The sequence below is a fragment of the Engraulis encrasicolus genome, chromosome 19, assembly GCF_034702125.1.
Source record: "Engraulis encrasicolus isolate BLACKSEA-1 chromosome 19, IST_EnEncr_1.0, whole genome shotgun sequence".
Lineage (NCBI taxonomy): Eukaryota > Metazoa > Chordata > Actinopteri > Clupeiformes > Engraulidae > Engraulis > Engraulis encrasicolus.
In genome coordinates this window covers 32546816-32572067 of record NC_085875.1, presented here as the reverse complement: position 1 = coordinate 32572067, position 25252 = coordinate 32546816, and the positions used below count along the sequence as shown (strand labels likewise).

Sequence of the window (25252 nt, the reverse complement as noted above, 5' to 3'; positions counted from 1 at the left end):
TGACAATGTTTCACCAAGGGAGAGCGATCAGTATATTATAGGACTGATTTTGTTAACCCTTTGAGGAGTAAGGATTTTCCCCCAGTTCTACTAGAATTTTACTCGAAAACTAGGCCTATTACAACTCCCATAAAAGTCTGTGTTCAAAATCTCGAAAAGTTCTTATGACATCATAATGAGAAAAATTCTAATCACATGGGCCTATTTGTGATGGTACTCCTCAAAGAAGAACCCTCACTCGTACTGCCACGTGTGGGACACCTTCAGGCATCAAGGCTTGCATTGTTTGTGCTCGTCCGGAGGAAATTGATAACAGTCGCAGCTGGACTGAATCCGACAGCATAAAGACTGATGCTGGATCTCAAATTTTGCACTTGTGCACTTAAGTGTTCATGTTTCAGTGCGTATAGTCTGCAGCAGATGACTAAGTGTGCCTTCCAATATGTAACCTTGCGTCCTCCACTTGTGGTTGTGGCCTCACGTTTTGCTCCGTGGAGAAGACAAAACAATTTTTGGGGGGACTGTTCTTCATTTACCATCCTGTTTGAAAATGAGAAAATTACTTTACAATTGAGCTTTTGCGAGATATTGAAATATAATGCTGTTGCCAGTGATGCCATCACAACATATTACTTCCTGGTACAAGGCCACAAGCACAAGTAGAGGACGCAAGGTCGCATATGGGAATGTACCCATTGGAGTGGCTGTAAGGGCCCAGGATGTGTGTTTGTTCATGGTATGGCTTTGAATAAAGTCAACAACGCATGAAAGGTAAAGACCAGTAACAATGTTGAACAGGGAAGGGCTATTTCGGGCTGGTCTTTTTCATGCTGACTGTGTGAATTGTAAATAAACGGTCTGAGTTGAAGGCAGTGTCCTCATAGCACCTTGTAAATCTTGGACCAGCTTTGCTCTGCAGGCAGCTCAGTGTAATGCTGCTGCCAGTCGGTTTTTTTTCAGAGATTTGACAATCTCTGTCTCTCTGCCTCTCTCTCTTTTGCCCTCTGTCTGTCTGTCTTTTTGTCTTTTTGTTTGTCTGTCTTTTTCTCTGTCTGTCTGGCCGTCTCTCTCTCTCTCTCTCTCTCTCTCTCTCTCTCTCTCTCTCTCTCTCTCTCTCTCTCTCTCTCTCTCTCTCTCTCTTTGTCAGTTGTTTCCGTATCCTTCTTCTCCTTCTCCAGTCTACTGCTGTTATCCTTCTATTCTCCTCACACCTCTCTCTCTCTCTCTCTCTCTCTCTCTCTCTCTCTCTCTCTCTCTCTCTCTCTCTCTCTCTCTCTCTCTTTCACACTCGCTCTCTCACCAATCCTCACCAAACCTGCAGGTGGGCGCACCGCGAATGAGAAATGAGAAATAGTTTCACGATTTAAACACCTTTTCCCCTCACCGCAGCACATCACATTACCTTCTGACAGAGTGAATCACGAGCAGGGCTAACAAACTGCAGCCAGACACACTTCCCAATCCCACCTCTCTCGCTCAACACAGGAAACACATCCAAATTGGGTTTTAGTGAAAACTAAACACTTTGTGTTGTGTTTTCCGTTCCGTGTCTCATTTCCAAACCCTCAACAGCGTGTGTGTGTGTGTGTGTGTGTGTGTGTGTGTGTGTGTGTGTGTGTGTGTGTGTGTGTGTGTGTGTGTGTGTGTGTGTGTGTGTGTGTGTGTGTGTGTGTGTGTGTGTGTGTGTGTGTGTGTGTGTGTGTGTGTGTGTGTGTGTGTGGTTAGTATTTTCTCTCAGACACACAAGTACACTCTCGCATACACACCAGTATTCTCTTTCACAGATACAAGTATTCTCTCTCACACAGATTAGTATTCTCTCACACGTACACATACTCTCTCACACATTCTACTATACCCTCTCATACACACTAGTATTCTCTCTCACACACAATACTATACTCTCTCACACACATGCATATTATCTCTCACACATACCAGTATACTCTCTTACACACAATGGTATTTTCTCTCACACATACTAGTATACTTGCGCACATACATTAGTATTCCATCTCACAAACACTAGTATAGTTATACACTCACACTATTAGAATCACTCACACATACTGGTATACTCACACACACATACAAGAGCAGAATTTGAATGGGTTTAGTGGCGTATGTGCAAGACCAGGGGTGCCCAACCTTTCTAGGTCTGAGGGCTACCAAGGGCTACCCAAGGGCTTCTGAGGACTACCCGAGGGCTACTTTTGTTCAAAATCCTTGACATCATTCCCAAATCACACTATTATTGAATGATGATAATTTGTTTATAGGTTATAAAGAATAAATAATCTCATATTTAAATCAAGAAAAGCATTAACTGTGACTAAAATCTGGTAGTCGTCACTGTTTATTAACATCCTTGGTGGGCACCTCAGAAGCTCCTGGAGGGCTACCTGGCGCCCGCGGGCACAACGTTGGTGACACCTGTGCAAGACTATACATTACTATACATGTTCGGCCTCTGTTCGGTCTCACTGTTGTAAAGTGAAATACAAAGGTCAAGTGAAACAAATGTTTTGCAGTAGGCATCCAGAGTGAAATACACCCAGTAATGCTTTCTCCACCAAGGTAGTGCGATCTAGATAATTTGTGCGAAAAAAAAACTGGTATAGAACCTCAAGTGTTATTTTTTGAAGTCCTGCTGTTGTCTAAGCTTGGCAGGTTTGGCCTCTGCTAAGGTTTGTTTGATAGACTGGCTCAGTTATTTTAGACATCGAACCATGACATCCTGCTGAGTGGAATGTTTTTTCACTGCTCTAATAAAGCAGGACGTGACGTATTATATGAAGGACGCCTGGGGAGTGTGTCCATGCACATGCATAGAAGTGTGAAGTGAAGAAATGCACCTTCATTTGATCTTTATGGTCAAACCTTAACTTCTTCCACGTCTCACCAGCGAAATTAGTGTGCTAAACAACAGAGGCCATTAAACTTCTATTTAGCAACATTTAGTCGTTTGGCAAAAATACTACTGAAGAAAAAATTGGGAAAGAATCATCCTCTTTCATCCTAGTAGAGGGGACCTTTTATTGATCTCGTAGCAATATGATATGAAATATAAGGGATGTGGGAGATTAAGCTGTACACTGTGATGCTAACAAATTACGTATTATGATATGAAGTTAAGCTCTTGAGGCTGTCTGTGATCAACTGCATACATTGTCATTGGCATGAATCTAAGATGCTTATGGTTCTCAACCTTTTTGAAACAAACGCCCCCTTGACCTCATCATAAGCCTCCCAACGCCCCCTTGACCTCATCATAAGCCTGCCAACGCCCCCCTCGGTATTGAAAAATAAAATAGACTAATGGCCCCAAAAGCTAAGCCTCGCCCCCACTCAGCTGTATCCCCCTCAACGCCCCCTAGGGCACCCCGGCGCCCCCGTTGAGAAACAGTGGTATACAGCATGCTTTGGCATAAAGGTCTTGACAATGTGTGGGGCTGGCAGTAAGTGGAGAAGTGAACCTCAGGCAGCTGAGGGTGCTGGGATGAATGATTGCTCACAGTGGTGCTGGGTTATATATAGCCTTGGTCCTTAGTGGCGTCATCGCTCCACACCAATGTCACACACATGAGCACACACAATGCACAGCTCACAAATGTTCGCTCTCACTTTTTTCCTCTTCTTTTGCTCTCTCTTTGTTTTCATCACACTCCTTCTTTATCACTGTCTTTCTTCATCACATTTTTCCTCACTTTCTCCTTCGCACGCGCACACGCACACACACACACACGCACACACGCGCACACACGCACACACGCACACACGCACGCACACACGCACACACACACACACCGGCTCAGCACGGCCCCGAGCAGACTTTCCCCTGTTAAGTCCTCCTTGCGCGGTGCCAAGCCCAGTACACAGTACAGGCTCAGGGTCTCAGGAGCTCACGAGGACTCAGGTGCGCAGCAGTACAGGCTGCCAGCTTCATTCATATCTCCGCGGGCGGGTGCCGACAAGAGGGGACAAAGGGGACAGTTTTCTCTGGGCCCAGGGCGAGAGGGGGTCCAGAATTGGGTCCTCATTACATTGTATCTATGGGGCTGGGATGGGCCTTCCAGATGACTTTGTCCTGGGCCCGGCCAAAGCTGCCAGCTTCATTTATATATCTCTGCGCTGCGGGTGCTCGCTCCCCACCTGGCCACCTGCTCCGAGGACAAGAACATGCCAGCAGCGGGGAAGGAAAACACGGCAAGCGATGAGTGGCGCTATATGCTATGTTTGGCTTCCTGAGTCATCGGCTGGCGTCGCACCGCACGGCAAGGCAGTCACCGTTTGCTTCGGCACTCCACTCCACTTTAGTTTGCTCAGGGACACAGTTAAGCAATTGCCTTTTCTTTCTGAGTGGAATGTGTCTTTTTGTGTTGTTGTTGTTCTTTTTCTCATCATCTCATCATATGCCTCATCACACAGAGTGCTGATTCACTCGTCTTTCTTCAATTTCTGTCTGTTTCTTTGTTATTGCTGTACGTAGGATGTGCAATGTCTGACTACCTCTTTTTTCATTCTTGGCTTTTCTCCATAGCTTTTCCAACCTCACATTATCGAGTAGCCTCAGTGTACTCTTCACACTTAAAGACCCTTGGCCCCATCATAAGTGTTTTTTGTGCAGAGCAGTGCAGGGTGTTTGTACGTTGTTGATGCCCTGCTGAGATCTGAAAGCTTTCCCCAGTTGTACATCATGCATGAATTTAAGCACGTTTACCAACATCAGAACAACACCATGGGATATTCTGATTAAAATCTGGTGCAATTAGATGTTATTTAATAAATAGGTCAAGCTCTAACATGCTGTACATGACATGCAAAGTTCACCACCACCAGGACTTTCTTTGTTATGATGTAGACATGGCATTGCATAAAGTCCGGCATGTAAGGATGCCACGCTCTGTTGTATACAGACATGCTAACGTCCAAACAAACTTATACAACAAAAGTCTTTGAAAGCAAGACTAGGGATTTTGTCAGATTCCATTATCTACTTCTGGGGTATTTTATGCTTTTAAATCCAGTTATACCCTGCGTACTGCCCAAGTGAGGCTTTCATGCAATCAGGCTCTAGCAGTTTTGCCACGCTAATGTTGGAGTTAGCGTTGGATCGAGCAGACAAACAAAAATATAAGCTTACTTGATGTCTCTGTATGAATTTTTTATAATGGCATCGGTTAAAATCGTTTAGCAACCGAACCGTTAAATCATGATGTCACAATGCCGTTATTAGGCGTGAACTAGTGACAGTGTTGGTAGTGTTGTTGTCTTACCTTGAGCTAATTTCACTTGTCTGTCACGTGCGGCCTCTTGCCCCACTCTTCCATTGTCCTGGTACTAGTGTTCCACAATGCCAATCTAGTGTAGGCGTGCCAGACAAAAGAACCAGTGACGTGCCTTTGTTTAAACTCCTCTGCTCTCAAAACTGTTCATGCATAAGCAAAATACAATGGCCGTTTTTCAGACATGCCAGCTCAACTGCTGAAGCCAATTGCTGCGCCACTGGCAATGGAAAGCGCAGTGCTTGTCCATGCCGATGTTCACCATTATGTGAGACAATGACATGTCATTTTTAGAGGCCATTGCTTTGTCAACAAAACATTAGTTCGCTTAGAAAAATAATCTGTTATCCTTGGGTCTCGTTGGGAACCAATTTTTTCCCGTTCCCCAGTGCTCTGATTTGTGGTGTGGACACATTAGCTGGTAGAGCATTAGGGGCAGGAACTGGCTTCTAATGCAACCATTAACCACATAGCCTACCGTCTCCAAACCCAGTATGCTTCTCAAGAGTGATTGGTGACCATGGGGTTTCAGGAATCATTGCATCATTTTCATGTCAGAGTGGGGAGTCCGCACACTTGAAATCCTTTTTATTGTTTTCTTATTTCATGGCTGGATTACGTTTCGACTTCAACAGTCTTCATCAGATTCTGATGGACTCCTCACTCTGAAAACTACAGTCAGCCTTTGTCCTGCACCTTTTCCTGGGATGTACACAATCTTCACCTTCAACATCAATTTCATATCACCCATGGCTTCATGGCTTCATTTATGTACAGTGTCAGCCAAGTATGCTGGTACAAAGTACAGAATCCTGAAAGCCCAATAGGTCCAAAGAAAGATTACGCACAACCTCTGTTGCTGTTATGCCACACTGGGTTGTCGAGTTGGAATGTTGGAAGAATTTCAGATTCTTCGCCTTTCCTAATTGCCTAAGGGCCGGATGCCTTGCTGTACGGTACGTTTCCTTCGGGGAAGGGAAGCGATGGAAGGGCTTTTGGCTGGCTTGGGCGATAGCAGGTGGCGGGGTGGGGGTGGAGTGGGTCAGAGGGAGCCGGTGAGAGGGGAAATGGAGGGTGAAATGGCTGTCTGACTCTGCAGCCCTGGTTGTTGGGAGTGTCGCAGAAGGTTATGAATAACAGATGCTCAGTGGAGGTGTTTGGGGGAGGGTGGCAGGATGCGAGCCAAAAGTGCATAGTCTCTAACCCAAACTTTGAGCATACTATCCCTCCTCCTGTATTTGAGATCATGCAGAGAGAGAACATGGCAAAGATGATCATGATTGTATCCGCTGATATTTCAGATCAGCTGGGTTTCTCGAAGACTACAGGGAGCTCAGTGTTGTCTGACTCTCCAGGCATTGCCCTTTGTCTTTATGTACTGCATGTACTGTGTGTGTGTGTGTGGTAATTTCCATCCATAGGGCTGACTTTATGGTCATAACAGTATACAGTACATAGTTCTAGGACAGTTCTGTGCTTCTCGTTATCTGCCGTTTCCTTTCCACTGACGCCATCAAGTATTCTGGCTTCTGAGGCACTTTCTGGTAACTCGGAATAGGTGTGGCTTTGAGAAATGGTTAGCCTTTCTGGCTGTAACATGACCTCAGTCATTGCTTGGAAAGATATGGAAGTGTTGAAATCACAGGGAGGCAAGTAAGCACACATACTGTAGGCCTACCACCAGTGTTGCCAGATGGAAAATGCTGAATTATCGAACCAAAACCTCAAAATGATCATTTTTGGGGGCTTTTTGGGAGGAAATTATCGTACAAGACTCAAATTGTTGATACTAGGCATCTAAATGAACTGAATGACAACTCTAAAATTATCGTCCATCATGTTTTTCTGATTGTACAGAGGACAAAGTGGACAGAACTATGGTCCAAATACGATAATTATTGTACATCTGGCAACACTGTGTACCACACACGTACACGGTCGGCATCGCACATGGAAAGATCAGCCATTATCTATGAACTTGTCACTCCCCAGCGAGTAAACACACTCCCCAACTGATATGGCTCAAGCCTCATCAAGCTGCCTACATAGCCTCGCCAATCTGCATAATGACACAAAAGCCTCTTTCCACGCCTGTTTAAGCCACACATTAGGTAATGGAAAGGGGCATGTCTCGTCCACAGATGTTGGTCCGAGCGTCACAGTTTGTGTATGCATGGATCACTTGCGTTGTTGTATGCCACCCACCCACCCCCCACTCTGACTTAGCCAGCTTAGTGGAATTGAGTACAGGGGTGATGAGGTCAATGACCCTTAGTCTACAACCTTTACTTTTACTTTTCCTTTGCTCAGATACTGTATCTCATCATATTTGCCGCAGGTGCCATATCTACTGGGTCATCAGCAGTGGCGGTTTTAGCATGATGGCTTGGCTTATCCCCTCTATCTCCTCCCCATCTCTACAGTGGTAGATTATAGCATAGCCGACATACTGTAGATATGAGGTCAGTTCTGAAACCCATGGCTATAAAGGCAGAAGATACAAGGGTAGTCGTTTTTGGTAAGGCACTTGTGGGGGTGTGAGAAGGTGATTCTCACTACCTTCTCACTGTTACAATTTGAAATTGTGTGTTTGTTTGGATTTTTTCAAGGTTTTTTTTCTTTTTATACCTTTTATTTTTGACAAGACCGTGGAGGAGATGACAGGAAATGAGCGGGGAGACAGAGATGAGAAAGGATCGTCAAATGACCCGGGCCGGAATCAAACTCTGAATCGAACTCGCCTGCATAGTAACCCAGTGCCTTATTGTTAGGCCACGGCAGGGCCATCTTTTTTCAAGTTATGACTTGGTATTTTCAAGCTGTTTTAAAATAAAACTCAAATGTTGTCAATATCTGGCTGCTTTCTTGCCTTTTCACTTTCACTTCTCTGTGGTTGCCACATATCTACTTGTGGTAGCCACTTCCCCTTCACTGGGAGCAATACAAATACATGGTTTGATTTACCTTCTATATTTAAGTTAGTTAATGAAGTCGTATAAGCATCTTAATTTACTGTAGGAACCACATGAATAAAGATTTACTACTTGGTTAAAGGAAGAGAAGGACGTTTCCCAAGAGTACTTTAAAATTCACTTGCGACCTTGATGGAAACCAATAAATGAAAAGTTGTAAAAATGAAACTTGATGGCTATTTGCTAGACAGGCAAGACTGGAAAAAACACTTGACACTATTGACATGTTTGCTTGGTTGTTGTGTGCCTTCACTTAGTACAAATATGGAGGTGTAACTTAAGTGGTTAAACTCTGAGTAAAAGGGTTACAGACTTTTGTTTAATTTCCAAAGGTAGTTTTTTCCAACCGTTTCAAGTGAGCACTGAGCACGCCTTCTGAAAATAAACTCTGGTGTCTGGTACCATGGGCTTGTTGTGTAGATTATCATCCTACCTGTTCTTACTATACTCAAGCTCCCCGAAGACGAATGAGTAAAAAGCGTGAGTTAAAAGCATGAAGACTTTTAGTTGTTTGCAATCCAGTCTTTGTCAACACAAAATCGAGAATTGAGAGTGGAGAAGGAGGAAGGGGGTGTGTCATCTGGCCAGTCAGTCCAAAGGCATCGTCCATCAATGCAGCTTGGGCAGGCCTGTGCTGGGGGAGAAATAGGGCCCGGGCACTTGTGGCTTAAAGGGGCCCCTCATAATTAGAGGTGCAGAACTGACTCATTGGTGGGCACCGCACCCTTGTGGGCCCCTATTTTCAGAGGTGCTCACGAGGGTGCAGGGCCCACCGTGAATTGCCCGGTATGCCAGATGGCCAGTCCAGCCCTGGGCATGAGCCACACACACTTATCTGGCGGGCCGGAGAAAGGCGTGTTTGCATTCTGGGCCGTGTTTACTCTTGGGGAGGTGCGAAGGAGCGGAGCGAGGTAAATATCAGAGGAGTTATCATTCATCACCGATAGCTGCTGCGGTGGTGCTTTGGTTCCCCAGTGATACTATAACGGCGTATTCGGGAAAAAAGTCTACGTCTGCGTAGGTTTTTGTCACTGTGTTGAAAATATTTGTCAAGTGTAAGGTTAGAGTTATCACAGAAGCACTTCACCACAAGTAGGAAAGGCCAAATAAAACCACATCACATCCACAATGGCTTTTTTAAAATCACCTTACCACACCGTTTAAGAAGCTTTGTGACAAGGCTCAAAACCACAAATCGACTCCTTTCACCTCCCTTGACAATCGGTTGTCAGGAAAGGTGAAAAGGGTCTACAGATGGTTTGATATTTTTTAGGCCTCTCTTGTCCTCTCTTCTCAATCTAGAATTGTGGTATCCTATCTGTTTCAAACCGCTGACCTTCCCAACCAATTTACATGTCCTTTCCTGAAACAGCACCTGGATTAGTTTTGTGATTGTTGGTGTCGATGTCTGACCTGAGCGTCGGTCGATCGGTCTGTCTCCCAGGTGAACTTCGTAGTGTGTCAGCTTTTCATCCAGTACAGGCTTGTGGGAAAAGATTTTCAAGACGCATTACAAGACGCCAACTTTGTAAACCCCTTCCTTTGTCAAACCGCAACAGTACTTGGGAGTACTTCACGGGTATTGTTGCTACTGTATCTGACCTAAGCATCTTTCTCTATTTCTCCATCTGTGTCTTCCCCAGGTGAACTTCTTAGTATGTCATCTCTTCACCCTGTATAGACTTGTGGAAAAAGATTTTACATATTACATACACAGTATGGCAACTTGTTGTAAATCCCTTCCTTTCTCCATCTTCATTTTTGTTGCTGCTGTATCTGACCTTTTATTACATTACATTACACATTATACAGCTGATGCGTTTTTATCCAAAGCGACTCAGACTTATTTTAAGCACAGGATATTGGTTACAGTCCCTGGAGCAGTGTGAGGGTAGGTGCCTTGCTCAAGGGCACCTCAGCCATGGAGTGTGGTGGGGAGTGGTAAGGGTGGGATTTGAACCTACAATCATCTGATCCAAAGCCCATCTCCTTAACCACTAGGCCACGGCTGCCCACTGTATCTGTATCTACTGTATGTGACTTCAGCATCTTTCTCTGTCTGTCTTGTCCCAGGTGAACTTCGTAGTGTGCCAGCTGTCGGCCCTGCTGATGGCTCTGTGGTTCCGGCTGTACCTGCACCCCAGTAAGACCAGCCCCTTCGTCAGGCACGTGGTGGCCACCCTCCTGGGCTTCTACCTGGCCCTCTTCTGTTTCGGCTGGTAAGCAGATCCCTCTCTGTCACAGTGGCCACCACACAGGTCCATTGGGGACACAAGCTGTGTGTCTGTGTGTGTGTGGGTTTGCACGTTTCTGTGTGTGTGTGCTTGTGCCTGTGCATGTCTGTCTCTGTCTCTGTCTCTGTCTCTGTCTCTGTCTCTGTCTCTGTCTCTGTCTCTCTCTCTCTCTCTCTCTCTCTCTCTCTCTCTCTCTCTCTCTCTCTCTCTCTCTCTCTCTCTCTCTCTCTCTCTCTCTCTCTCTCTATGTTTCTCTGTTTCTGTGCATCCATGTGTGAGAGAGAGAGTACAGTATTTGTGTTTGTGTCTGTGTGTGGTTGTGTGTAGGTGGGTGGAGGCACAGGGGGTGGTGTGTGTGTGTGTGTGTGTGTGTGTGTGTGTGTGTGTGTGTGTGTGTGTGTGTGTGTGTGTGTGTGTGTGTGTGTGTGTGTGTGTGTGTGTGTGTGTGTGTGTGTGTGTGTGTGTGTGTGTGTAATTGATATCCAATTAAATGGGTGTCTGTAAAGGAGCTTACAGGCCACTGTACAGTATCTTGGCATGCTGCCATCACCTCTCAAAAGATCACATTCAGAGTATGTGGGAAACACTAGAGGCGCAGCAATTTTGCCTCGTTTGACTATGTGATAGGATAGGATGTCTCGTAGTAAGATGCAAAACACCAAATCCGTTTGTCAATGTTTTCCTGTAAAATATAAAGTGTGTGCTGTAGACCAGGGATGGGCACCTTTAAAGGGACACTGTGTGAGATTTTTGTTGTTTATTTCCAGAATTCATGCTGCCCATTCACTAATGTTACCTTTTTCATGAATACTTACAACCACCATCAAATTCTAAGTATTCATTATGACTGGAAAAGTTGCAATTTTCATACATGAAAAGGGGGGTCTTCTCCATGGTCAGCCATTTTGAATTTCCAAAAATAGCAGCAAAAAAGACTCTACTTGGACTATACTAGAAAATATTTATTCATTACTTAGTAAACTTTCATGTAAAGATCAAATTTGGCAATAGGCAGCCCAGTCTCAATCAGCAGCATAGTTGCAGTACCTTTTTTGACCATTTCCTGCACAGTGTCCCTTTTAATAAAAACATTTTTCGTTGCCATATTCAGAGGGCCACATGACAACAGTTCTGACTGCAACTCACCGAGTTTCAGGTGCAGTTGGTTGCTCACTGACTGCTGATATTGTTTACTGTAGAAGGAATAGGAGTGTTCTCTATGGGCCAACAGTATATTTACAATGGATTGATTCATTGATTCAGAAGTGATTTTTAAGAAATCTGGTTTTAAGAAATCTTTTTTTTTATTTTGGCCACAGTGACTGAGGAGGTGGTGACCTGTCCTTCGGGTTGCAATTTAAAGTAATAAATGCAAATGTAGGAATTTACAATGCTGCTAACAAGCTATAAAAATGGTATCACTTTCTCAAGGAGCGCAAATGAGGCATGTTAGCCAAGAGGGATTTCAAAAGATCACATTGAGTAAAGGTGCCATTTCATATAGCACGGTTCTGTAGCGACCCTTGTAACATGGGTAATTCAGGATCCAGATCCCCACAGGCGCTTGGTCACTGCAGAGGAAGCATGACACAGTCCACAGTGACCCACATTCTCCCATCCTCTCATCCTCCAGTCCCCTCGCTACTCTCCTCTCATTTCTTCTCTCCTCATCTCTATCTCTCTATCCTCTCCTCTCATCCTCCAGTCCCCTTGCTACTCTCCGCTCATTTCTTCTCTCCTCATCTCTATCTCTCTATCCTCTCCTTTCATCCTCCCGTCCCCTCGCTACTCTCCTCTCATTTCTTCTCTCCTCATCTCTATCCCTCTATCCTCTCCTCTCATCCTCCCGTCCTCTCGCTACTCTCCTCTCATTTCTTCTCTCCTCATCTCTATCCCTCTATCATCTACTCTCATTTCTTCTCTCCTCATCTCTATCCCTCTATCATCTACTCTCCTCTCTTTTTTGCTGTCATCTTCCCTTCATGCTTTTACTTCATATCCTCTAACCTTTTACCTTCTTCTACCCTTTGCTAGAATCTTCTCTCTCCTCTCCTCTCCTCTCCTCTCCTCTCCTCTCCCCTCCTCTCCTCTCCTCTCCTCTCCTCTCCTCTCCCTGAGTAACTTATGGCAGATGGTTAGAGAGTGGGAGTGTGTAAGTTGGAGTGGACACACTGGAGCAGGGGAGACCAACAACAGCTTTGGGATGATGGACGCTGATTGCCAATAGTCCGGCCCGCCTCCTCCTCCACTCCTCCTCCTTTCCTCTTCCTCCACTCCTCCACCTCCACCTCCTCCTCTTCCTCCTCCTCCACTCCACCTCCTACACTCCACCTCCTCCTCCTCCACCCCTCCTCCTCCACTCCTACTCCACCCCTCCTCCTCCACCTCCCCTCCTCCTCTTCCTCATCCTCTTCCTCCTCCACTCCTCCTCCACTCCTCCTCCTGTAGCTGGCTGTGCTGTGGCACACCTGGTTAGCCCATCCATCATCGTGCCCCTGACATCCTCCTCTCCTCTCCTCTCCTCCCACTGCTCCACCACTGCTGCTGGAACACTAGTCCCATCTGCCTGTTTCTATTTCTCTTTCTCCTTCTCTCTCTCTCTCTCTCTCTCTCTCTCTCTCTCTCTCTCTCTCTCTCTCTCTCTCTCTCTCTCTCTCTCTCTCTCTCTCTCTCTCTCTCTCTCTCTCTCTCTCTCTCTCTAAATCTCTCTCTCTCTAAATCTCTCTCTCTCTCTCTCTCTAACTCTCTCTCTCTGTCTCCCTCTGTCTCTCTCTCTGCGTCTCTGTCTCTGTCTCTCTCTCTCTCTCTCTGTCTCTGTCTCTGTCTCTCTCTCTCTCTCTCTCTCTCTCTCTCTCTCTCTCTCTCTCTCTCTCTCTCTCTCTCTCTCTCTCTCTCTCTCTCTCTCTCTCTCCCTCACTCTCCCTACCTCTGCCCTACTTGAGGCTGACGTTGTCTCTTCTCTTCCCCTTTTCCCAGGCGTGATTTATTAGTCAGATGTAATCTGGAAACATGACTGTGTGATAAATTTATGCCTGGAAAGCAGACACCTCGAATTCCGTTGCAATGGCCGCTGTCCTTCGTCTGAATCCAAGTCATGGCGACACGTGTGATGGTTCGAAAGGACTCCAGGCTGTGCTGAATGTCACAAACACACGTGACCTTTGACCTTGTCATTACACATGAGCCTAGGTACAGTGGCTTTACAACTGTGGCACATAGCAGCCGTTGTAGTGGACCCAAAATAGTTCTTTTGAAAATGGTCTGCGAAACAACCAATGCTTATTGAATTTTGGATCTGGAGAGGCTACATGCCTTTATGTAAATGTACAAATGTATTGGGCAGTCATGGGTAAGACTTGTAGCCTAAAGGTTGCCAGTTCGACTCCTGACCCGCCAGGTTGGTGGGGGGAGTAATTAATCAGTGCTCTCCCCCATCCTCCTCCATTTCTTGCACGGGTGAGGCATAAATGCAATTTCTTTGTGTGTAGTATGCAGTGTTCACTTGTGTGCTGTGGCTTGCTCTGTCACAATGACAAGGGGAGTTGGCGTTACACAGTTGGGCTTTCACTTTTTAAATGTTGCTGATTCAGTATCTTATGCCTGGTAGGAACTGTGTGCTGTTGTGCAGCTGCACCAAGTCCATCAGGGTAATGGAACATCACATGAATTTTTGTTACGATCACTGTACTGCACAGTGCATCTTCATCATAAGCAACAGTGCAACAAAAGTGGTGTGCATGGAATCCTCTCAAAGTATTGCTGCAAATTCTAGCAATACGTTTGTGAAGGTTCCATGCACACCACATTTGGTCAGGAGTGTTAAAGATCTAGAGGGTCCATGTTACAAAGAAATGTCCCACTAACTTTCCTCAATTGCAATGTTCAATTGCACTATTTTTTGTCAAGACCATCATTGTCATCAGGAGTGCTGTGTCAGAATGACAATGGGAGTTGGAGTTCCCAGTTGGGCTTTCACTTTCACTTCGCTTTCATCAGGCAGCTTATCCTTGGTAAATATGGCTAGGTAAAGTTGCCTGATGATGGCATGTTGACCAAAACGTCACAACTAAACATGCAAATAATGCAAATATGGACAGTGTGCAGGACCTTTTATTTGTTGCAAAATGTAACATCATGTGCTCACACACTCTATAGCGTTAGTTTAGGACTAGGGTGTGTGCAGCAGCGTTATTATGTTACACCATGTTACTTTTAGATGAAGCGTAAATTGAGCTGCAGAGATCATATTTTAACTCATTTTGTTTTCACTATCTTCTTGGAATGTCGAGTTGAAATGACAGTAAATTACCTCCGGACCTCTGAGCTATCGGTTTCACTGATGAGATCCAAGTATTCCACCCTACTCTGCCCTACAAATCAAAGTGCAGTAACTACAGATTTGGTCAAAACTGAGTTTAGACTGAAAATGGTCTTCATTACACCATTATCGTGTGAACGCCTTATGGTCCAAATGTGTCCCGTTTTAGAGATATTGCTACGTTGCAATTTAATACCAAGGCTTTGAAGGTTTTTTTTCTCAGTTTCAATGCCATCATAGTTACTGCACTTTGCCTTTGTAGGGCAGTACTGTCCAGGCTACAGTAGCACCCAAGGTAGCAGTGGCATCTGCCTGCAGTGAGGACCATGATGCACATATGAAATAACACTTCAGTGAGGGAAAAATTCGTTCTGCACTCATATTAAAGTTGTGTGAAAAGGGGATTAGCCTACAGAAAACCTTCCCATTTTAAATTGTTTAATGTTGCAAAATTTGCGAATATTCATTCAAATCTGCCCAGAAAGGTTTGTAGCCCAAGATTGCCAGAGTTTTTTTTTTAATGGAAAATTGTGATGGAAAAAAAAAACACAAATCGAGATTTTATATTACAGAACCGTTTTTGTGCCATATCGCCCACCTCTACTCAGTCCTAAGGAGATCCCCAAGGGAACCCATACACCAGCTGTATGGCTCTCGCTCTGGCAGAACCGTGTGTGCAGTGTGCTTGGTAGTGGCCTGATGAATGTAGAAACAAGAATTGACCTTGTTTTAAGCACCCAAAGTTGACTGGGGTTTCTCGAGGCAGTTTGAAATTAGACAAAATCTTGTTACAGAAGTTGCATCAGTTTCCAGTTGCATCAGTTACCAGCTGCATGTCTGCTCATTTGTTGTTTTTTGTAGTTGTAGGTTTTGGCTGGTCATGGTGAGGTAGGACAATGAGCGCAAGGGCTGCGCGGAAATGTTGCTGTTTATCATTAACTTCCTAAAAAGTCTTGTGACAACGCACTACTCAAGTCACAAGCACAAGAGCAGGTCTAGAGCAGTGTTTCTCAAACTTTTTCACGGCAAGGACCACTTTGTCCCCCAAAAATGTTCAGGGGCCACCTGTCAACTGAATTGACATATGACAGGTGCTAATTTGACACTGCGAATTTCGCTGCAGATCACTTACTTTTATTCACAAGCCTGTCTCATTGTGGTGAAAATATGACTTCAGCTATGTTTAGCTTTGTAATTATGTGACAAATATAGCCTACTGCAGGCTTGTCTTGGAAAAGTAGAAATCCACTCGTGGACCACCTGAGCTCTATCGCGGACCACCAGTGGTGCCCGGACCACAATTTGAGAATCAATGGTCTTGAGGATGTGTGTGATGCCAATCACGTCTTGAGGAACAACATTCAAATAAGAGTCATGTTGTCGTGAATAATTTCTAGTTTCTTGAAATAGTTACACAATGGTGCTTGCGTCTTCATGCCTCCTCTTGGTAAATAATGTGCATCATTGAAAACCGTGAAGAAGTGGTTTTGAGCTTGGCAATATTCTTCTTGTTTTCGCTAGTAGGAAGGTATTGTTGTGTGCTCACAGGTTCCCCTTAGACTATTTTTTCTGCTAGCACCACTCTTGCTGAGGTAGACATGCTTGAGTGCCTATTGTAAGCCCCTAGTGTTCCTGCTGTAGGATAAAAGTTGTGATTCAGTGTCCTGTGGGCCTGGGTGGGTTTGCTCAGCGAAATTGGGGCCCACCAACCCCAACCCCAACCCCAACCCTGCCGTGTGCATCTGCAGCCCAGCCCCGGGACAAAAGGGGATGGTGGGTTTGAATGAGAGCATGTTGCACGCTCAATTAAACCACAGAGGCAGGGAAGCGCAATATGGGCAGAGGGGATTAAAGCTGCCCGGGTCGGGTGGATATGAAACCCCCGTGATGGCATGGCATCACAACACCGCACGCACGCACGCATGGACACACGCACGCACGCATGTGCACATGTAAATGTGCATGTTTTTGTTACCCTCTTTCTCACTGTCTCTCATGACATGGCATCACAGCACGCACGCAGACACACACACGTTCGCACACACACGCACGCACGCACACATGCACACACGCACACATGCACACACGCACACATGCACACATGCACACACGTGCACAGGCAAATGTGTAAGTTTTTGTTTCCCTTTCTCTCCGTCTCTCTCTTTTTTTATATATATTTCTGTGTTCCACTTTCTTGCTCTCTGTCTCCCTTTCTCTACCTTCCCCCTAGCTCATACACATACCTACACACATACACACACCTACACACCTACACACCTACACACATACACACATACACCTTAGTCCTCCCTCCTTCTAAGGAAGAGTAACTTTTTTTCAGGGGGATTTACAATACAAATGGTGGTATATTTTTAGGACGCGTCTGCCTCAGTTTCTCTTGTGGCTTACATTCCCTCCCTCTGGGTTTTCAGCTTGTTGTCGACATGCAGGAGCTAGCTGCGGAACATCCTGTTATGTTTCCCGTTCCCCTGCCCCCCCCCTCCCCCCCACCACTGGACACCTGTCCAATTGTGTCTATTGTCATTTGTAAAGAGCAAATAATCAGATGGAGGTTCGTTTTTATTTATATATAATGAATAGTTTTCTAATGCGGACTTGCATGTCAAAACAGGTGACTGCACGCACGGTTTTATTTCAAGAGATCTTTATTTCAGGAGGTTTATCCTGCTCTGAGATTCTGGAATTCTCTTCAAACTCGTCATGGTCACTCATCATCACTACTGCAGCTGGCTAGGTACATAAGAGATTGATAGGAAACACTTGCAGTATAGTAGCAAATAGTAGTATTGCAGTGTAGTATCAAATAAGCTGCTGCTGTGCTCCTGACAAAGCTGTTGTATTTGGATGATGTAGTTGTATTTGTGCAAGCTTGTTGAAAGCCTTTCTGTCCACCATTTTTCAGTTCAACCCTCACCTGTTTGGCCTCTCATATTACACACCCCAATCGACTATTGCATAATGCTGGGTGTATCTATCCATCACATGACATGGCACCATTAAGGATGATACTTAGTTGCCCATGGCAACTCACCTTGAAAAAAATCAAATGAAATCCTTTGTGCGGTTGCTTGAAGCTCATGTCCAGATGAATCGATTTATTTTCGCTATGTTTGACCTTCACATGCACACACAAAGTTAAACCTGATCATGTACATACACAATGCTAAATCTAGTTGCCTATAGTAACTCGTTTTTGTGGAATTGGGGAAGATTTAAAAAAAAAAAAAACCTTCAGGCAGTTCCTCTTGTCCGGACGAATCCATTCATTTTCTCCGCATCTGACCTTCGGATACATACAGACTTTCAAAGTATGTATTGAAGCAAGAACAGGATGCTTTCATCACCCTTGTTCCAGAACTTAAAATGAATGGAATGGGAGAAAACACTGAGAATATGACCCTCTTGCGTCATGTGTGTGTGCGTGTGTGTGTGTGTGCGTGTGTGTGTGTGCGTGTGTGTGTGTGTGCGTGTGTGTGTGTGTGTGCGTGTGTCTGCGTGTGCGTGCGCACGCATGTGTGTATCCGCATATGTGTGTGTCTGCGTGTGTGTATTCACGTGTGTCCGCACACGTGTGTGCGCATGTGTCCGCATGTGTGTGTGTCCGCATGTGTGTGTGTGTGTGTGTGTGTGTGTCCATGTATGTGAGTCTGCACATATGTGTGTGTTTGTGTGTCCTCATGTGTGTGTGTGTGTGTGTGTGTGTGTGTGTGTGTGTATGTATGCATTTTGGATGGGGCGGGGTTTGAATGTATTCCTTTCACATTTTGCCTCTTATCCCACCACTCTGCTTGCCTCTGGAGCCACAGCGTTGCCCTTCATGTCCTCTTCACCTTTCTTACACATTGTGGTTGTTGTTAGAGCTTCTGTTTGTCTCGCCAAATCACCAATCGCTGATCAGAGATAAGGCCCTGGGTAGGACAGGAGTGTTCCATGGTTGAGGATGTGAGTGTACTTAGGGTTAGTGCCAGACATGTTTTATGACTTACTGTTGTTGCGTAAGGGTTCAATTTCATTGCGGTTATCTGGGCATTGCCAGGTTAAGGACCGTTCAACAGGTTATAGAGAGATATGGGCGCCACTAATGAGGAGGACTGATAAAACGCTTGGTGCCACTGGTGTTGATATCGGTGGGGAAGGAACTTTCTGGAAATTGATCGGCACAGTTGTGTAACCAGTAGAGACCATGCTATCGGTTTGTTAGGAGGCTTATGATGAGTTCAAAGGGGTGTTGGCAGGCTTATGATGAGCTCCAGAGGGCTTTTGTTCAAAGCAAAGTTTGAGAACCACTGATATAAGGTATTGCAAGGTATTGTCTGTCATGCATAAGGTGCATTTATTTCAGCTTATGAGTACACCTGTTAACTCTATACATTTTTTTCATTTGTTTTGCAGGTATGCCTTACATTTCCTGGTCCAGAGTGGTGTCACCTATGGCATCATGATCTTCGCGGGTCTGGAGCACATGCACAAGTGAGTGTCCCACTCTTATCATTTTGTTTTGTCTGACCCGTAATCCAACCAATCACACAAGCTTTCACTGCATCCCATACTGTATATCAAAGGTTGTTTGGAGGAAATAGTCAATTAATGGTCATAAAATGTCACCAGGTATCAAGGCAGCATTTGACTGATGTATTAATTTCTCGGAGAGAGCAGTAGTTCTACCTGCCAACTCTTATCTCTGGACAGATTGTGTATCAATATTTTGGCTTTGCTGTCTGGTTTTGGCAATATTCCTACTGTGCTTAGAGTGGCTTTAAGCTTGTTGACAAATCGATGGACGTTGAAGTGCCTCGCTGTTTCAACAGAAAGCCGCTGCCTTTCTGATCGAAATCCTCCAAGTTGTATTCCTCGATAGTGATTGACAGGGTAGGACTGTCCATCTGGCATAGCAGGCATTTGCCAGTGGGCCCCGCACCCTCGTGGTCCCCTATTTTGATAAATGTAAAAAAAAATAATCTGAAAATAGGGGCCCACGAGGGTGCAGGGCCCACTGGTGCATCAGTTTTATGTTACTAATTATGAGGGGCACCTTTCAGCCAAAAGTGCCTGGGCCCTATTTCTCCGCCAGGCCTGTCCTAATGACTGATAAGACGGCTTTACAGGTCGATGCCTAATTGCTCTTTCCTTGCTGAGTGATGATGGGCCCCATCAAGTGTTTGTTTTTGCCTCGATGCAAACTTGAAACAGACTTGTCTGTAGGGTGCCTGACTGACAGATCTCTTGCAGTCGGTTGCTCTTTTGAATGTGTGTTGAGGCCTGCGACATGAAGGATGCATCAAATTGACAGTGATCACACACACACACACACACACACACACACACACACACACACACACACACACACACACACACACACACACACACACACACACACACACACACACACACACACACACACACACACACACACACTAATGTCTTCCAGGAATGTACCTCTTTCAATTTATACTCTGCTTTTCAAGTCAAGTCAATTGTACTTTATTGTCAAAAATCTATGTAACAGAGTTAGCACAGAAGTTCGAAATTGCATTTGACCAATCTCCAATGTGCAGTTTAACTAAACATATAAATAAGACGTTGACAATAATCTCTCTTCCCTTTTCCCATGAGACTAAAAGTGCATCTACTCTAGTTGGTGTACTCAACAGAGGTACTGTGGATACTGCCTCTGAACAGAGTCCTCTCATTTAGACCTCATACAAACAAGAACACAAACTTAAGCCATGCTGAAGCCATGCTGCCAGGGCTCTAAATTAACTTTTGAAATCACCAGCCAAAATGGCTAGTAGATGTTAATCTTACTAGCCAAACACTTTCTAACGGGTCAAAGTGGCTAGCAAGTATTCATTTCTACCGACCAAACTGAATTTTCACCAGCCTTTGTCCAGTTGGCTGGTGTTAATGAGAGCCCTGCATGCTACATTGCAACCAACATGACACTCACAAACATTTGGATGGCCTGGGGTTTCTCCTTTGCATGTTTCTCTGGGAGGGAGATACTTCCGTTGAATATTTGAAGTGTTTATTTAAAGTGACACATGGTGAAGTATGGAGTGAGGGTGTTTATAGCGTTTTGACTACTGGGTAACCCGTATATGGGTGGATGAGTCCTCTGTGAACTCTGTGCAGGAATAAACAGTGTAACAGTAATAATGGGGAAGTGGATCCACATCACTCATGTGCCCTATGAAGTGGAACCGTATACACATCTGCAGGTGTAAGCATGGGTAAGCTGTTAGGGCGTCAGACTTGTAGCCCAAAGGTTGCCGGTTCGACTCCCGACCCTCCAGGTTGGTAGGGAATCAGTGCTCTCCCCCATCCTCCTCCATGACTGAGGTACCCTGAGTATACCGTCCCGCCACACTGCTCCCTTGGGTAGCCATTGGGGACTGCCCCCTTGCACGGGTGAGGCATAAATGCAACTTCGTTTTGTGCAGTGTGCAGTGAACACTTGTGTGCTGTGGAGTGCTGTGTCACAATAACAATGGGAGTTGGAGTTTCCGAGTTGGGCTTTCAGCTTTCGTGTGTCTCAGCTGCCACAGAGTGGAATGTGGCCTAACGCACATGGTGACCTTGCAAGCACATGGGTTTCAGAGGGCAGTACTAATAATGCTCTGTTTCTCTCTGAGGAAGTGTGTCAAGAGCTGAAACTCTACACTTAAATAAACAAAGCTTAATGGAGCTCTCTGGTATGTGTACAGTACATTCACTTACAGTTTAATCACACATAAAGACTTGCAATGAAGTAGGCCTACTACACACATTATTTTCTACTTGATACTGACATAAACCCATTCAGGATTTAATTTTGACACTAGCGTTTACATTTCTCAAACAACCATTTTGTTTAATTCATTTACGTTTAGTGTTATCACACCTCTTAAAACAGTGTTGGGTACTTGGTAATGACAGAATGTCATTTGGGGTTTTGTTTTTGATTTGTCTACACATTTTTCTCAAACAAGCATTTTGCTTCATTCACTTCAATTTAGTTTTATTGCACGTCTTTTAACCCATTTTAGCCTGATGAGTATAGTATGTTGTTTGACCTTTGGTGCCTTTTGACACATACGCTGCATTCAGGCTCTTAAGATTTTAGATTTTTAAATAAAAATCTGGGTATGTTACAGCTGAATGAGCACATTCTAATGCAAGATGAGGGTGGGATTTAAATGCAACTTATGTCATGTTTTCATGTGTATCAGAGGCTAAGATATTTAGGTTTTATAGGCTGAGGGCAACTTTCCCAACAAGGTCTTAGGCATTCAGCAGGCGTTTTTTGCAGGTGCTTTAGGCATCGATGGGTTACAACATGCAGGGCTGACCCTCCATATGTACTGTAGTACACTAAACTGTACCTGAGACTAGGAGGTTCTCTCACAGAGTCCTGGCCAAAGTCTTCATTCGTTTCATAAAAGGCCTGGTTCAAAGTGTGAAAGACTCAAGTAATGTATCACAGGTAAAGCCCGGGCAAAGCCTTCGTGGGGGGGGTCACAGGGGACATGTCAGATTAGCATAACCGCTGTAATTATGGTGTCAAAAAGGGGGGCAAAACTGCTCGACCTTAAACTGGATCTCTGCTGAGTGAGCAGAGCCTTTTCTGTACCCTCTCCCATCTTCAGTAAGACCTTTGACTAGGGCAAGTCCAAAGTCTTTATCCCGTAAAGTCTGTGTGTGCACTCATGTGTGCCTGCTGTGTGTGTACTGTATGTGTGTGCACTGAACAAGCAGGTTTTTAGGTGTGTGCGAGAGTATGTGAGTTTATGCACTTGTGTGTTTGTGCAGTACTGTTTTGTGAGTGTGTGTGTGCCTGTATGTCCTTGCGTGCATTGCGTGTGCGTGTGTGTGTGTGTGTGCGTGCGCGTGCGTGCGTGCGTGTGTGTGTGTGTGTGTGTGTGTGTGTGTGTGTGTGTGTGTGTGTGTGTGTGTGTGTGTGTGTGTGTGTGTGTGTGTGTGTGTGTGTGTGTGTGTGTGTGTGTGCATAATGTACGTGTGCACATGTGTCTTTGTGGACATGTGTCTTTGTGCACATGTGTGTGCATATGTCTGTGTGTGCATATGTCTCTGTGCGTGCATGTGTGTCTGCGTGCGTGCATGAGTGCATATTGCATTGAGAGTTGAGAGTGCAAGTACTTTTGTGGTTATTCAGCATGCCTGCCCAGATATGAAGGCGGAGGGTGGGGGTGAAAGGATGAAGGGAGCGGGGCTGTGGGGAGGTTTGGGGGGTTGGTTAGGAGCCATTGAGACAGCAGCAGCTGCTCACTTCACTTCACTTCACTTCCATCTGTGGGGATGCAGCAGAGAAAAGACCCCCCCAAACAGACTGACACCCAGGTGGGCCCAGTGGAACAGAAAGGCCCCGGCCATACTGCTGCTGATGCCCTAGGAACAAATGTGCTGTGCAGGCCTTTGGGTGCTGTCATGTTGTTGGGAGCAGAGGTAGGGATGGGGTTAGTTTCTTAAAAACATATCAGAAGTGTAGCCTCTTACTGCAGCAGGGGTTGCCGGCGACCCTATTCACTTGCTGAACATGCTTAACTACATCATAACACATTGCTGTGACATTACAGAGAGCCTTAGTGCTGCGTTAAGGGGTTAAGGTTGATGACTTTGTTTTTTTGTTTTGTTTTTTAGATGATTTATGTCCTGTAAGGCAGTGTGGAGGAAAATATAGTATAATATCAGTACCTTAGATATCCTTTTACTATTATTGTTTTTAATTACAATATTGGAGTGGGACTTTGTCCACAGGTAAACTCTATTGGCTGTGTAGGCCCATCTATTCCATCTCATCTCAGTGGGGAATGGGGGCAGGTGTGTGTGTGCTTGTGTGTGCCTGTGTGTGCGTGCACGTGTGTGTGTGCTCGCGTGTGTGCTCGCGTGTGTGTGCGCGAGTGTGGCGTGTGTGGCGTGTGTGTGTATGTGTATGTGTGAGATGGTGCTCTCAGAGGTAGCCTCACTCCTCTATTAGACCAGGGAGCATAGCGCAGCACCCAGGGGGGCAGCAGGATTGCATAAAAGAAGAGAGGGAATAGTAGTGCACAAGTGTGTGTGTGTGAGAGAGAGAGGAGAGAGAGAGGAGAGAGAGAGGAGAGAGAGAGGAGAGAGAGAGAGAGAGAGAGAGAGAGAGAGAGAGAGAGAGAGAGAGAGAGAGAGAGAGAGAGAGAGAGAGAGGAGAGAGAGAGAGAGGATAGAGAGAGAGAGGAGAGAGAGAGGAGAGAGAGAGGAGAGAGAGAGCGAGAGAGAGAGAGAGAAGAAAAGAGGGTCAGCCAGGTCCGTTTTTATTAGCCAGTCTGACCTGGCAGCTGCCCAGAGCGCCTCTCTCTCTCTCTCTCTCTCTCTCTCTCTCTCTCTCTCTCTCTCTCTCTCTCTCTCTCTCTCTCTCTCGCACACTGATTAAAGGCACCAAGCATGTTTTTGAAGTGTCCCTATTGTGCTGAGAGAGGGGGGGGATATGAGAGGGAACGACAGACATGAAACAAAAGGTGGAGAGAGAAAGAGAGAGGGAGAGAGAAAGAGAGGGAGCAGAGCCAGAGATTGCACAAGAGAGAAAGCCAGCGATAGAGAGAATAAGAGATGGATAAAAAAAACTTTTGAAAAGCCACCCAGGGTAACCTCCTCATCCTCCTCCTCAGGAATGACGGCAGGGCCGCCGCAAGGCATAAGCAGCGTAAGCAGAGCGCTTAGGGCCTCAACCACTTCGCCCCCAAAATTGGGGCCTCCTAAATTGAGATTGACTGAATTTTTTTTTAATTATGAGGGGGGCCTCTTGACCAGTTATGCTTAGGGCCTCCAAAACCTTAGCAGCGGCCCTGAATGCCGGTGTCATTAGAGGATGATGTTCTTGATGAGTGACCTGTTTCCTGCAAAGCGGAAAGGAAGAGGAGGCTAAAGAGTTAACACCTCTCTCTCCAGCTTGTCTTCAGCGGGAGGGAACCCTGGGCCCCAATCCAGCTGGCTCAGAGCTCAGAGCGAGGGGGCCTCCTCTCTTCCTGCCCAAACTACACACCCACAAGCACCTCATCCCCTTCTTCACGTACCCACCTCCACTCCTTCTCTTCTCTTCTCTTCTCTTCTCTTCTCTTCTCTTCTCTTCTCTTCTCTTCTCTTCTCTTCTCTTCTCTTCTCTTCTCTTTTCTTCTCTTCTCTTCTCTTCCCCTCCCCTCCTGCCTAAACTACACCCACAAGCCCCTTGTTCACTTACCCACCTCCACTCCTTCTCCTCCACTCCTCCTCTTCCTCCTCCTCCTCCTCTCCTCTCCTCCTGCCTAAATTTCTTCTCACTCATTTGCCCTCCTCTCCTCCTGCCTAAACTACACCCACATGCCCCTTGTTCTCTTACCCAAACTCCATTCCTCCTCCTCTCCTCTCCTCTCCTCTCCTCTTCTCTTCTCTTCTCTTCTCTTCTCTTCTCTTCTC

At 45.5% G+C, this 25252-nt stretch overlaps 1 protein-coding gene across 1 annotated transcript in view; it reads left to right on the top strand.

Moving 5' to 3' along the window:
• mboat2a (membrane bound O-acyltransferase domain containing 2a) overlaps nucleotides 1-25252 on the top strand; it is a 99077-nt gene that overhangs the window by 34281 nt on the left and 39544 nt on the right. The window contains exons 2-3 of the mRNA XM_063184135.1: nucleotides 10331-10476; nucleotides 19223-19300. Of these exons, the coding sequence (XP_063040205.1) occupies nucleotides 10331-10476; nucleotides 19223-19300 (224 nt within the window). The remainder of the gene's footprint in view (nucleotides 1-10330; nucleotides 10477-19222; nucleotides 19301-25252) is intronic.